The sequence below is a fragment of the Sturnus vulgaris genome, chromosome 2 (genome assembly GCF_052056855.1).
Source record: "Sturnus vulgaris isolate bStuVul1 chromosome 2, bStuVul1.hap1, whole genome shotgun sequence".
Taxonomy (NCBI): Eukaryota; Metazoa; Chordata; class Aves; order Passeriformes; family Sturnidae; genus Sturnus; species Sturnus vulgaris.
The window spans coordinates 46,532,615-46,547,925 of record NC_142244.1 but is presented as its reverse complement, the minus strand read 5'-3'; the positions used below and the strand labels follow the sequence as shown (position 1 = coordinate 46,547,925).

Here is a 15,311-nt window from a genome sequence, read left to right as displayed (position 1 = left end):
ACTGAGTTGTAATAGCAATTGTCAGAGGGACTAGGGCAGGCAAGCAAAAAATGCTTAGTATTGATGGTGACATTTAAAATTAATTTGCTGTTTGAGACCTAAATGTTAATTCTTGCCTGGGGTATCTGCTACCCACCGTAATGTTACAGCTCAGCCACTCTGGTACTACAGAAGATGTGAATTATCCATTCCTTTCATAGGAAAGAAAGATCTTGAGCATGTAGCTGCTGTCACTACAGCAAATACTCTTAGAAGAAAACAGCTGTTTCCAGTAGCAGCAAGAGAATTCCTTTTCAAGGTCCTTGGAGAAACGGTATGAATGGTATGTCAGTGACAGAGGGAGCCATAGTTAACATTCTTTATTGTCAGGTTTCAAGCCAAAATTAAAATTTGACATTGTTTATTTGTACTGTATAAAAACTTGCACTGATAAAGCAATAAAAGGCCAGGGGTCTGGATAAGTAATCATTGATGCTTAGGAAGTTTTAGAATAGCAGTTACAGAATTCATCCACTGATTGATAAATAAGATGTAACAGCTACCATTCATAATTTTGATCAGAGAGCATTTAAGGCTGTGTTTCTGATGGTGCTTGGGCTACAGCTTCTGTATCAGTATTGCAGAAGCACCTCCTCCTCCATTGCAGATTCCTGCAAGACCATATTGTCCTTGTTTCAAAGCATGGGCCATGTGAACGACAATTCTTGCTCCAGACATTCTAAATATAAGAAAAACAAAAAACATAACTTAGTTTAAAAGGGATATGACCTACACAGGGCAGTTGGCAGAATACAGGACCAACAAAAAAACTGAAACAATTCTTTTGTCTGCAAGTTATGTGCGATATAGATTAAGTACTGGACCTATAACAGGAATACACAAAGGTTCTTAAACATGGAGTTTTTGTTTGTGTATGTATAGCTACAGTTTCTTTGGGAGAAAGAAATCACCTCTACATCAGCCTGTATATTACAGAATACCTCTACATGCAGCAAAGCTCTTTCAAAGAAGGGAATACATCTCCCACAACCAAATCAATAATAATGATTAAATTCAAACACTCTTACAGGTAAACAAATTTTAAACGAGTAAGACAATGCCTCTGTGCAGAGCAAAACCCAGAGCTTATTTAGCTTACCCTATTGGATGTCCAAGAGAGACTGCACCTCCATTAATATTTACTTTTTGTGGATCAATGCCCAGCATTTTAATATTGGCCAGCACCACAACACTGAATGCTTCGTTGATTTCCCACATTGCAATATCTTCTTTTTTCAGGCCTGTCTCACTTAGAATCTAGAAATAATAAAAGAACAATTACTACTATAAAAAATAGGAAACTAATTATAGAAATAATAGGTCTATTTTGAAGTCAATGACTCAGGCTGCCCATACTCTGATTCACAAATTCACATTTAGGAACCTCTCTGTCAGATGGGAAAAAAGCAAAACTGAGGGACTGAACCACAAACTTGAGTTTTCACCAAAGAAGGAATGGAGAGCAGCCCATGCCAAGGATGCATTTCCATCACACAACACTAAGACTGCTGCTACAGTAAGTCCATTTAAACTGACACAGTACTGCCTCACACCATACAATTCTCTTCAGTTCCTTTTAGAATGAGTCTATCCTTATATAACCGTCCTTATTTTGACTTCTGGCCATACAAGCTGCAAAACTTCAACGGTGTAAACAGGTCCAAAGTTGCTAAAAGCAGTACAAAACAAATATTCTCTTTCAAAATAGGTGTGAGAAATTTTTTTAACTCTGAAGATCTGCATTCTAGCCTTGGTCCTCTGTAAAACATCTATTCTTTGTATTGATGAATCATTATAATTTCAATCCTAATTCATGAAGACCCACCAAGAGGGCATGAACCAGCAATGGAATGCTAGGGAAGGTTGTTCTTTTTTTCCCCAAACCCTCTCAGTTTTATTCTTACCTTGGGAACAGCATATGCAGGTGCAATTGGAAAGTCAATAGGATCGACAGCAGCATCTGCAAAAGCTGAAAAAAGAAAAATTACAAAAGGTGTTAAAGACTTTTTATTCTACCATACATGATTTTCTTTCTTTGCAAGCAGCAAACAGTGCCAAGACAGAAAAATTCTGAATACCATGGTCCATTATATAGATACATCTAAAATGTAGTGCCCTAAGTAAGCCACACAATGTTTTCAGATTTTTATTATTATTATATATAGAAAATTCCATTTATGGTCAAAAGTCTGCTAGTATAACACTTGAAATTTCAAGGACTGGACTGGGAAGATGCAGCCATAATGTCAGGTAACCAACCAAACAGGATTCCCAGTTTGAGAGGACATTATGGGAGTGTTTTCCAGGACTTTCCTACAGGTAAGAAAAATCGTACCTACTATCCGTGCCAAAGGCTTGACTTTCAGTCTCTTGGCTGCCTCTGTAGTCATCAGCACCAAAGCAGCTGCTCCATCATTCAGAGTACTGGCATTAGCAGCTGTAACTGTTCCTAGAAATGGTAAAACATTCCTTAGACGGAGGTGAAAGTGTAATGCAAAACAGCTCACATATATCCCTTTAAGGATTGTTTTTCCCCGAGTTCATTGAACATGAAGTCTCGATCATTTGGTGAAACACGTTGCACTGAGTTAACTAAAAATGAGTTTCTTTTTGATACCTGTTTGATGAAACAAATGCAGGTATTTGTATCTTTATCCCAGTGCCACTTTAGATCATGCCTTCCATGGCAGCTACATCGCTGGCATTTTTACAGAATTCCAGCTCAGGAAAGGGGTTGTGAATGAAGGGCAGCCTTGAGTTAGCCAGGAAGTTTTATCAATTACAGATTCAGGAAAAAATGGCAACTCTGTAAAGCCACTCCAGCTCCACAGCAACAAGAGTCTGCACTTGGCAGAGACCAAAGCCAACAGCAAAGCAGAAACCCATCTGTCACTCTTGAAGGTAAATGTCCCAAACAGAGGTGTTCACTGGTTTAAGGTTCTTGGACCATCTTTTAGTCCAAACCAGTTAATGCAGTTGTGCAGCATGTTTTTTAATCTCAGCAGTCATTTAAAAATAAAGGGTCTGTTGCTGGGCATTCAAGCTCTTGTGAACAGTATTCTCCACCCTGACAAAGCATCCTTACACTTGGCAGGAAGTTAAGCAGTTCTTTTAACAATATTTACCATTTTCTTTTTGGAAAACAGCTTTCAGCTTTGGAACTTTACTGAAATCGACACGTTTGTATTCTTCATCTTCTTTCACTTCTGTATCTGGCTTCCCTGAAATTCAGATTTGGTTTAGTATTTTGTAGAACAGTTGACTAAATACTGCCTTATATAAATAACTTATTTTAGTAAAAAAGTGCAAATGCATGTAAAATGCACATCAAGAAATGTGCTTACATAAACTGGAAAAAAAGTTATTCCTTAATCAAATTTATTTACAGCAAATCCATTTATACTTCCCAGTGGCTGGACAAAAAGGACAAAGAGCATATCTTTAATGTAAATTAAAACAAATAGATGTCCTTAATCCATAACTAAATTCAATAGCTAACCTTTCATTTAGACAAAAAAGAAGATACGGTGTGCAACACTAAAGAAAAATTGAAAAACAAAAACCAGATGACAAGCTGCTGTTCACCAGAAAGTCTGCCTAACAGAAAATTCTTAGGTGATCGAAATTAATGTTCCTGAGATTTGCATGTTTAAACAACACAATTTGCACTGAACATAGACAGTGTTACAGCTTTCCATGAGAAAAACAATCTCATCACACCTTTCCACAATACCTTTTTTTGAAATAGTGACAGGAACTATTTCATTTTTCAGTACTCCTGAGTCCCAGGCTGTTTTGCTCTTGGTGTAAGAGCCTATGGCATAAGTGTCTTGCTCCTCTCTGGAAATAGTGAACTTCTTTGCAGTGTTCTCAGCACAGTTGCCCTTGGAGAAAACCAGGCCTGTTAGGTTTGATATTCCTGAAGATGCAAAGCACAACTACAACTGAAAAAAACTCAACCAGCAGATTTCCAGAACTGAATGTGATTAATATTTTGCGTCCATTTCTGATTTACACAGTCATGAACAGATTGTAACTTTTGATTTTGAAATACAATCGTCAGATTTAGCAAATGTTTCCTGGATCCACATGATCCAAGTCATAGAGGAACTTTGCTAATGAGGCTCTTTTTTTTTTTTCTCCAATTGAAAAACTGCATGCAAAAGTAAGTTTTTAAGTGCTTAGGACTGACATTTTCAGAGACTGAAGATCATTGTTCAGCTACAGAACCACATGTTCACATCCTTTTCCTAATGTTTTCACTCCATTATTACCTTGCCTTTTCCAAAGATTACAAGAACAGGTCAACACACAAGGCTTATTTAGCCTTCAGAATTTCTAAAAACTGTAGAATTAAAATATGTGTCCCCTTTTTCTAATAACTGGAATGGAATAAGTAGAATGAAACAACCAAAACATTTTTATGTAGGCAAATCATGACTGTAATTATACACTCAGAAAGATTTGCCCTTGAAGAAGCTTTTTTCCACCTCTCATTTCATTAGAAAACTCAATGAATCAACACAAAACCCTTTAGTACTGTGTCCCTCTAGTTCTTCAAACAAGCAAGTTCAGTTCTGTGTAATTAATGAATTTAAAGTCTTCAAACCTCAAAGCACCAGCAACTTCGGCTATTGCCAAAACACAGGTGAGTAACTTCCTAAAGCCATCCTATGGACTTTCTTGTATGCTCTCACACACTGTTAAGGCTTTCTAAACAACCCTCATCTGCTATGACAGACAAAAGGTTCCAACATACTGTCCAAATCTATTAAAATTCGGTGTATTATAACCAACTGCTAGAATTTTTCTTCACATGAGGGAACTACCTTTAGATTCCTATAAAATCCTCACATTCAAAATCCATTTTAGCTGAAATGTGGGAATGAATTTCAACATTCCCACATAGCCTAAGCACTAGAGTGCAAAAAGAATAAATCATACACAAGTGAGGTCTGTATCAAATCTATGGATCACATTAAATATTCTTCATGACATGTTTTCCTGTATCCCACCAAGAACACCAACTGATCAATCAACAATGCCCTACAGCTCTGAATTACCACTGGTAAAGATCAGAAATATTTGTAAGTTGAAAGTAGCTCTTCTCTTTTCAAACTTTTCTTCCCTAGTGATTGTTCTTGACTATCTTTGCATCAGTTGTTTTCCAAACCCATCCTAAAATTTGCCCTTGTTTGTCCAATTTAAGATACCCTGCTGATGAGTAAGCACACCAGCTGACTCAAACCTTCCCACAGGAGATATGAGATATGTACTCTGGGGGAGGAAAAACATGAGCCTACTGGATCCCCAAGAGCAGGTATCCTCAAAGACACCAAGCAACTTGATTGCTCCCTCCCTCAGATGGAGCAACAGCAACCTATCAGTAGCAGAATTCTTTTTTCTTAATCCTTGCTTTAGGCTATTCAGACTGCAGAGACAGCTAATTACTAACACACAAACTGCTGCGCTGTTTTGGTCTTCTGTCCAGTCCCTCCATTACAGTTACTGCAGGAAACCTGGAAATGGAAGACTTTTTCCTCCTCATTTCCAGGCTTGCTAGATGAAGCAGTTTCATGACAACTATTAGCAAGCTCTGCAGATCTGCATCAGGTCTATCTATGGTTGATACATGAGCACTGTGCAGGAACAGTTACCATATGGATATGGTTATAAGCATCTGTCAGCCCATCTTTTACTATCAGGTCTTCCAGCTTTACTCCTCCATAAGGTGTTGCCCCTCTGCTCATCGTGTAGGGAACGTTAGACATACTCTCCATCCCACCAGCAACCATGACATCCTGCCCAAAGGAAACAAGATAAAATTAATAATCATGCAGTGTGTTCTCCATGACTTTTTGCAGGAGCAATATTAGTAAAAGCTTAAGCATGGGCACTTCATATTTCTGAGGAGTCTTTGAGAAAGAGGAAAAAAACCAAAACGCTTTAAGCATTTAAAAAGCAGACAACAGGGACAGATGAAGATAGTTAATCCACCCTGGCAGAAATATGCCATGAAGTAATAAAGAAAAGAAAGAAGGCTGGAGACAAAACTCTTGAAAAGACACATAAATTGGAAAGGCAGTGGAGATATGGAAGCAGCAGCAGATCAGAGGAACAAGAGTCCCTGGCATTTCAATTCCATAAAGTGAAAGACCTGGCAAGAGAGCCAGTACAATTGTTTATATAATGGTGCACACTGACTCAAGCCACTGGGAACCATCACTGACCGTCATACCACAGATACCTCACAGCCCACAGCCAGGAAAAACAAACCAGTACCAACCCCCCCATAATTTATAGCTCTAAGAGACTAACAACTGGCTGAGTCTCTGCTTTTGCTGAGACTGGAAGCACAGCTTGTGTGATTAATTCAGCTGAAAACTCCAGGTCTATTCAGAGCTCATGGCCTACATCTGTCAAACCAACCAAAGGCACGAGCACTCTCATGAAGTCATTGGATATAAATGACTAAGTCCAAATGTAGCTGTTTACAAAGACATGCTGGGCCTGGTTCAAAGTCTGGTGACAAGATTTCCATCAACTGCAGCAGGCCCCAGGGCAGGGCAAGGCTGAAGCAATAAAGCAGTTGCTTAACTTCAGTTACACTGTGATTTCCACAGAAGGGACACCAAAACTTACTTTACTTTTGTTCTCAACACACACACAAAAGTATTCCTCACTTACGAGACACTTTTACAGCAAAAAATATATATGACTGAACTGATGATATTTTCACTTCAAAGAATGAAAGATGCTGCCAAAATGCTTTGGGTATGGAATTAAAAACAAAACTGAAATGTCTTCCTTCACATTCACACTTCTCCCACATTCTTTGCTGCACAGCATTTAATGGCTCACTGAAAATTATGTATTCTCCTATCCTCCCATCAAGTGACATAATTTTTTCCCATTTTATAGAAAATCTTGGAAGAAAGTTGACAGAGGTGAGCAATTCTCCTTCATGAAGCTCTTTAATGAAAAAGTTTATTCAGCAACAATAAATTCTGCTTCTTCTAAAACAATAAAAAAGCCTGAAAAATCTTTAGTGTACTTGGAAACAACATTGCTTGAATACATGTATTTAATTCATTTAAATGTTAACACTGTCTGAAAGTCAAGTCACCAAAAACTAAGTCTATAAAATTTTTTTCACCTTTTCAAAACTGAAACCTTGAAAATTCCCTTAATTATATTTTGGAGGCTGGACTGGTAGGTGGGGTAGGGATAGAGCAGTAGAGAGATGATGTAAATACCCCCCCGAAACAATCCACCTTATTTTCTCAGCTCTAAAGAAAGCCTGAATTTTCCAACTACAGTATTTACTATTTTTTCTGTTTTGAACTCAAACATACTTAAATGACTATAAAATTAGGATTGCATAAACAAAAGAAAACAAACCCTTGCTAATTAGCTTTATTATCCCAAGCCAAAACACAATCCCAAATCAAAGAGCACAGTCATTGGTAGGACAGGATCTACAGCATTAACTGTGTGTTTTTTTCCACAGAACAGCACAAAATGCACATACCTGACTCCCACACATCAAGCTTTGTGCTGCCATCATGATTGATTTCATTCCTGAAGCACAGACTTTATTGACAGTTGTGGTAGGAGTGGCAATTGGCAGACCTGAGTCAAAAAAGTTGTTTGTACAATTGTTATTTAAAGGGTAGACTTTAGTATTTTATTGGTGTTTCAGCAACATTTCATATGGCACCAATTTTTATCTAAGCCCAGGATGTCCAGCTTGCACTATTTAGCCTGCCAGGGCAATTTATCTACACTTATCCATAGCTACCACCCTTCTTGGGGACCCCTGTTGTGTCTCCCCTTCCAACAACTGACTTGTGATAAGGGGGAAAGCAAGGAAATACAAGATCAAGACAGGGACTCCAGAACTGTTCCTGTTCCCAAAACCCCAATCTCTGCCTCTAAGCAGGATCCAAGGCTGAAAAAGCATAAATAAGCTGCAGAATTCAGCAACTGGTAACAAGACAGATCTCAGGCAAGGTTGGACAGGGCTCTGAGCACCCTGGTCTAATGGAAAAGTGTCCTTGCCCATGGCAGGGCGGTTGGAACAAGATCTTTAAGGTCCCTTCCAACTAAAAAAAAATATATAATTCTGTGAAAGAAAAGAGCCATATTTATCACTTTGCCTGACATGGAAGTAGTTCCTTCTCCTTTAAAAATGTACAGGAGTAGATCCAAGGAAGTACACAGTCCTTCCCTGACCTACAGACTTCCCTAGAAACATGCTAAGGTAATGAATCCCACCTCCACAGAAGAAGGGAGAAGAAAATAATTTCTGCACCCAATAACTTTCATGTTACAGCTAATATTATACATTAAATACTTCCAGTGCTTCCAGCTCCAGAGACAGAAAACCTTCAGCCCCAGTGCCAAGAGAAGGAATACCTGCACCCAAGACTGCTTGTCTTGCTGGAGCTTGTCCTTGTCCAGCCTGCAGGACATTGCCCATATAGGCCTCTTTCACTTCTTCCACAGGGATTCCTACAAAACAAAATTGCTTTGATCCAGGATCCTTTTGACAAAGGTTCCCATTGAAGCTTCTGTCAAAGACTAATGAAGCTTGCCACATCCAACCCATGTGCTAACAGAGCCCAGGCCTCTGTGGGTGCACTCCAGACCTCCACCCTCATATTCACAGAGCATGGTGAACTGGTGACCCCACCAGAAGATAACTCCCCTGTCACCCTGCAGAACAAGCTGCAGTTATTTCACCGAAGTCAACATTTCCAAGTCTCACAAAACACCTGAGATGCTCAATTTTCATGGATAGTTTAATGCACAAAACTTTTTGTGTGCTAGAATTATGTCTAATGACAGTTTCATTTGTTTAGCAAGGGCAAGCCAAGGCCACCAGAGAGAAGAGGTCTGCTCTCCTGCTGCATCTCTTGCAACAAGAAATGGTGTTCAAGTTCTTGTAGTATTAACCCTACTCTTCCCTAAAAAATTTTTTTTGCTAGATTGAATCCATCAAAAGGCTGACAAGGCTATCTTTCAAGCACATGTGCCCACATAAAAAATGGGCAGGGAAAGGAAAGGCCACTGGTCTCAGCAGCACGTAGCCTTTGCATCAGCTTACACATGTCATAAAAACCCATCCCAAAAAAACAATTGCCATGTTCAATCACATTTGGACTAGCACAGATACCCCTAGGCTACGTTCTGCTCCTAGAAGCAGCATATAATTCAGATTGAACCAGAACCTGACAGTCAGCTTTACTTAAATGGCTTTTGTGGAAGACTTAAAAATGCCAGAGTGGCAAAAATCCCAGGACATTGCCATTTTTTTCCATTGCCAAGCCATTGAAAAGACACTGAGCCATTTGGGGTTTTCTTTGTCATAGGAAAAAAAATGTGTACACATACCTGCTCTGTCAATTGCTCCCTTAATTGCAATGGAACCAAGTTTAGTGGCTGGCAGTGATGAAAGAGATCCTTGGAAAGATCCAATAGGGGTCCTTACAGCACTTGCTATCACCACCTCCTAAATGCAGAAGAACAGAATAAAAGTCAATCTCTCTCACAATTGCATATATATAGCAGTATTTTTTAAACGTATCTACTTATTATTTCATTGATGTCACAGCTTCTCTTTCATCCTGCAAGTGTTTCAGAGCACTAAAATCTTTATTAATGCATGCAGCATGGACAGTAAACATAAGGAGATTGGTGTGCAGCTGCAGCACTGCAACCTTAGGATCACAGGGCTGTGGTGAGATGGCTCACATGGCTGGAGTGCTGCCATGCAGGGATAAGGGATCTCCAGGAAGCACAGGTCAAGAAGACAGAGCAAGAACATAGAACAGGTGGATTGCATTGAGCTCAGCCTTGGAATTGATGTTTGCAAGAATCTTGAACATCCTGGGGCAAAGGGGGATCAAAGAGAGCTGGTTGATGTTCAAGGATTACCCCTCCAAGCTCCAGAGCAATCCATTCCAACAGGCAGTAAGATGGGTAAAAATGCCAGGATGGACACCAAAACTCACTCACAAAAATGAATCACACAGGAGATGGAAATGGGGACAGAGAATCTGGCACACAGTCTGAGCATGCAGGAATGAGGCTATGAAAGCCAAGAATTGAATCTAGCAAGGGATGTCAAAGGCAACAGGAAAGGCTTCCATGAGCACCAAAGAACCAGGGAAAATATGGGCCTGCTGCTGAACTGGGCAGGGGAGATGGTGATAAAGGACAAGGCTGAAGTACTGAGTGCTTTCTTTGCCTCAGTCTTCAGTACTAAGACCAGCCTTCAGGAACCCCAGGCCCCAGAGACTGGGAGAAGGGTGGAGCAAGGAAGATGCATCCCTTGGTGGAAGAGGAACAAGTCAGGGCAAACTGGACATATATAAATCCATGGCTCCTGATCAGATGTCCCCATGAGTTCTGTGGGAGCTGGCAGGTGACTTTTTAAAGTAATTTTCAAGAATGTTGGAATGGCCACAGCAATTATGAGTGGTGCCCAAGGACTGGAGAAAAGTCAAGTATTAGTCCAGTCGTCAAGAAGAGTAAGAAAGGACCCGGGAACTACAGGTCAGTCAGATCCACCTTAATCCCTGGAAAGGTGATGAGACAATCCTAAAAAAAGCATTTATGTGAACAAGAAAATCATCAGGAGTCATCAGCATGGACGCATCAAGGGGAAGCCATGCTCAGACAAACTGCCAGCCTTCTACAGTGAAGTGACTGTTTTGGTAGAGGAGGGGAGAGCAGACCTTGTCTGCCTGGAATGCAGTGAGGCTTTCACCACTGTCTCCCATAAAATCCTCATCCAGAAGCTAATGAGGTATGGGCTAGACAAGCAGCCAGTGAGGGGGATAGGAAAGGGCTGAATGGCCAGGCTGGGGGTGGTTAGAGGCACAAAGTCTGGTTGGAGGCCAGTGAGCAGTGCTGTGCCCAGGGCTCAGTGCAGGGTCCCGTGCTGTGTGGCAGCTTCATTAATGAACTGGATGATGGTGCAGTGCACCCTCAGCAGGTCTGCTGGGGACACCAAACTGGGAGGAGTGGCTGAAACACCAGAGGGTTGTAGTGCCACAGAGAGGTTCAACAGAGGCACCTCACCATGAATATTAATACAGGAAGAAAGGGTGCAAAGAAGGTAGAGCCAAACTTTTCAGTCGTGCCCAGTGGGCACAAACTGACACAAAGGAGTTCCCACTGAACATCAGGAAACAATTCTCCACTGGGAGTGTGACTGAACTCTGGCACAGGTTACCCAGAGTGGCTGTGAAGTCTCCACCCTTGGCTATATTCAAAAGCTCAGGTGCCAGTAGAACATGTAAGCAGCAGTTTAAGACATGGTATAACATTCAGCCCTATACTAGTAGTAAAAACAATTTACTCTTATTTTGTCTCTTAGCTTTAGTGCTACATCCACGTGCACAGCTGATAACCCTGCGAGAGCAGCATGAGAACCTGGCACCAAAAAGATGCATATGTCAGACCCCTGGCTGCACCTGACAGCTGTCAAGAAGAAGCAGTGATTGCTTCCAGCTGTATTGGTTTCAGTGAAAATTAACCACAAAGCTTAACAGGTCATGTGTGGTTTTTTATTTAGACATACAGGCAAAGAAGGAAAACACTAGAAAAAATAAACAAAGACAAATGATACTTACTTAAAACTATGAAGGGCTGTCTATTACTGCAACCCCTTCATCATGATTGACTTCAAGATAGTAACAAACTTGTCCTCATCTTTTATGTTGTAACAGCAAGTTACAGGATAACACAAATAATTTCAAAGGGATCAGTTGATATCCGCTGTCTTTTCCCATTCTGGGTTGGTAGTTACACGAAGCTCACATCAGCTGACACACTTCTAATTTTGTCCCACACTTAGGAAATCAAAATGAAAATGGCAATCTGATTTATTTCAGATTTTGCAGTAAAATGTGGCTTGGGCACAAGTGACATTGTCTTTAAACCAGTTTTTTTAGTGATGATTTTCCTAAAAGTGTCAGTGATTAACAAACAAACCTAAAATAGCAGCTTATTAGTCAGATAGTGCTTTATACTTACATTTAAAGTACGCTGTGATGCATAGCCACGGTTTGTATACTTCAGAGCCTGAAAATAAGAAAGTCCTCAGAATCTCACATCAAGAAAGCCAATGCCATAATATTTCAATATGTAATGTACCCATTTTCTTTCATAGAAGTCATTATTTTAAAAACTCATATCTAAGAAACACTGAAAAAATATGAAAAAAATCATAACATGCCTTTGAAAAGAAGTGTAGTCTAGTACAGTCTCACCATAACATCTGTGATAATTTTTTTTCTGAAAAATAAACAAATACTCCTTCAAAAACAACACCAAATTCATTTTGTCCAAGTCTGTTATGCACACCTACAGCATATGTCTAAGCCAGGGGTGAGTGGTGTTATCTTGAAAAAGTTTACTAGTCCCCCTGTCTGCTTCCCTGGACTTTGTTCATTCATTCCTACCATTAACTCCTGTGCTTTTAATCAGTGGCAGTTTGCATCTACAACTTCCACTCCCTTGTTGTTTCATGAACAAAAGCAAAGATAATGAATTCAGAACGTCACACCAAGATAAGATAATAAAACAAAACCAAGAAAAAGGCATTATCTGAGCAGTCCAATTCACCAGCCAGTAGCTTCATTTAATTAAGCAGTGCAAAGATACAAAATTATATCTGTAGGTGTCGTTGCATATATTGACAGAACAATCCTTCCATTAGTGGCTTAAACCACTTTCTTTAGCCATTGCCTTAGACAACATTTCAGCACACTGGAAACTTCTGACCGTTACTGAATTACAGCTACATAAACACTAATTAAAACAACTGCTTAAGGACACCACAAGAACACCACCATTTTTATAAATTAGACAATGCCTTCTGGTTGTGTCTGTAACATGAAAATTTAGCCTGTTTCTCCTCTTCATTTAGCAACCTTCAACTGACAAAAAGCTGATTTTTTTTTTAAACTGTTTTGAATTAGTTGTTTTTGTTTTGTTCGGGGATTTTTGTCTCTTTTTCTTCCCAGCTCAAGTTATAATAGCCAGCAGGAAGTTTTAAATTAAATTTCTCCCTGGGAAAGAATTATGTCCCTTACAGGGCTTTAACAGCAGTGCTTTCAAGGGTTAGTGTCAAAAAACAAAGCCTAACCAAGCATAGCAAAATAAATACCTATACTACCATAAATTCTCTTACTGCACCAGGCCTGAAATTGAAACTGGACAAACCAGACAATTGTTTGCCAGGTGCAACTGGCGTCTGCCACGAGTATTCGTGCTCTGTCGTCAAGGAAGGAAGGCAGGCCTCACTTCCACAGTTGGTAAAATGCAACCTTCAGCTTCGCATATGGCAATTCGGATGTGATCCACCCGCCCTCCTTTTGCTCCCTGCAGCCGTGTCGGATGCCAGCGCCCCAGGGAACGCAGGCACAGCCAGCGCCTGTATCCAGCAGTGCTGCCAGGCACACAGGCTCAGTGGGCAGCAGCATCCCACCGCCCAGCTGACAAACAACTCATACAGCTGCAATCTTGTATCTTCACACTGCTTAATTAGATGAATCCAACCCGATGCAGGCCCCGCCCCGGCTGGGACATCCCGACGGCTGCAGAGGGTGCCGGACAGGGCTCGGCAGCCGCGGCATTCCCGGCGCCGACAGTGGAAAAAGCCGCGCTCAGGATCGCGGATAAAGGTCCCTCCGGGCTTCGTGCGGGGCCCGGCGCTGCGGGGGCGGGAAAGGCCGCCCTTGACCCCCAGCGGCTTCACCCTTCACCTCCCACCCGGCCGGGACCCGCTCCCTCCGCTCGGCTGCCTCCCGGCCCGGGGGCTTCCGCAAGGGTGCGGGGAGGGGGCGCAGCCGCCCCTTCGCAGGGGCGGTGTGACCTTGGCCAAGCTTTTCCGGGCCCGGCGGAGGGGCCGGGGCTGCGTAGGGAAGGAGAAGGGAAAGCGGGGCCCGGGGTCACCTCACCCGCAGCAGCCCCGCGGCCGGCCGCCGCCCGCACAGCATCGCCCCCGCTGCCGCCGCCATGTTCCCGCCGGCGCCCCCGTCACCTTCACCGCCGCCCCCGCCTATAGCCGGCGGCGCCCCGCCCCCTGCGCGCTGCCATTGGCCCCGGGCCTGCCACACCCTCCCCTGCCATTGGCTGCCGCGGAAGGCGGGTGGCGGCGTCGGAGGCGCCGGGCGTGCGGCGCCTGAGGGGCGCTGCTGCCGCGTGCGCGGGAACTCCGCACCCCGGGAGCCCGTTAGGCTGGACATCGGGAGGAACTCCTTCGGGAAAGGGTGACTGGACATCGGGATGGGCTGCCCAGGACGGCGGTGGAGTCGCCGTCCCTGGAGGTGTTCAAAGAAAGAGTGCACGTGGCACTCAGCGCCCGGTGGTGTTCGGCCAATGGACTCAATGATCCTGGGGGGCTTTTCCAACCGAGCGGATTCTGGGGCTCCGCAGCGCCGGGCGCGTTCCTCTCGCCGGCGGGGCACGGGGTGCGGGGGACGGCCCCGGGCGCGGGGCGGACAGCCTGGGATGCCGCGCCGAGAAGGAAAATCACTGGTAGCGAACCGTCTGGAGACAGCGCGGAAGATCCCTGCGGGAAAAGAGCCAGCCCCCGGGGGTGTGTCCTCTCGGTAAGCGAGGCTGCGCCCCGCCCCTCCTCGGCCCGGCCCCCGGCCCACGGTGCAGGTTAAGCTGACCTGGGCCGCGGACATTTAATCCCGTATGGAAACAACTTGCGCCCGACAAGGTCGGTGGGGATGAAAGTGCCGCGTATCGCTGAGCCCGGGGCGCTTTGAGTCTGACGTGCCCTTGTGCTGTAGCTGCGTGCTGTTTTCAGAAGAGTCAGCAACTTAACTCCCCCTAAACCCCTTCCTGTCTGGCCATGGCATAAACCCCTAACATTCTTACCTCCGAATTCAAATCTGGCCGAGAACGGTCCCGGCAGCTGCCTTCACAGAACGACTGACGCCAGCTCAGCCCCAGCTGAGTCTCAGGCTGCCCACCCCAGTTCCACGGTCTTTTCTGCCTTTGCTTTCCCCCCGTCACACTCTCTTGTCTCTGAACCTGGATTTCTAGACAAGGCCAGCCCTAAAACGCTACAGCTGTTTGCCAGCCTGACAATGCCTCTCTTCGCCCTGTCTCTCCAACATGCACAGAGCTAGGCCAGGAAAAGCCTGCTTCTTTCCCTGTCTCGAGCTTTGTATCCCAAAGGAACAGGTTCAAAAGAAAGTGACATTGTCTGAATTGTGCTGTTGCACACGATGTAGGACAAGCAA

At 43.2% G+C, this 15,311-nt stretch overlaps 1 protein-coding gene across 2 annotated transcripts; it reads right to left on the bottom strand.

The window, feature by feature from the left end:
* Positions 1–344: 344 nt before the first annotated feature.
* On the bottom strand, positions 345–14,079 carry ACAT1 (acetyl-CoA acetyltransferase 1). 2 transcript variants are annotated; one of them, XM_014877646.2, is made up of 12 exons: positions 14,013–14,079; positions 12,085–12,132; positions 9,436–9,553; positions 8,458–8,553; positions 7,571–7,671; positions 5,697–5,840; positions 3,773–3,923; positions 3,165–3,260; positions 2,375–2,488; positions 1,944–2,008; positions 1,139–1,296; positions 345–718 (listed from the first exon to the last, which is right to left on the bottom strand). In XM_014877646.2, the coding sequence occupies exons 1-12, from the start codon at positions 14,070–14,072 to the stop codon at positions 598–600; spliced, it is 1,272 nt and encodes a 423-aa protein (XP_014733132.2). In that variant the 5' UTR covers positions 14,073–14,079; the 3' UTR covers positions 345–597. The 2 variants fall into 2 exon arrangements, with proteins under 2 accessions (XP_014733132.2, XP_088015564.1); XM_088159438.1 differs by lacking the exon at positions 14,013–14,079 and adding an exon at positions 12,287–12,340.
* Between the last annotated feature and the right edge of the window lie 1,232 nt (positions 14,080–15,311).

Coding starts and splice junctions, on each gene's coding strand:
- ACAT1 (XM_014877646.2), bottom strand. CDS start 14,072: ATGGCGGCGGCAGCGGGGGCGATGCTGTGCGGGCGGCGGCCGGCCGCG. Junction 5,841..7,570: donor GCTTGATGTGTGGGAGTCAG/GTATGTGCATTT, acceptor TCCTTTGGGCAG/GATGTCATGGTTGCTGGTGG. Junction 2,009..2,374: donor GCCTTTGGCACGGATAGTAG/GTACGATTTTTC, acceptor TTCTTTTTTCAG/CTTTTGCAGATGCTGCTGTC.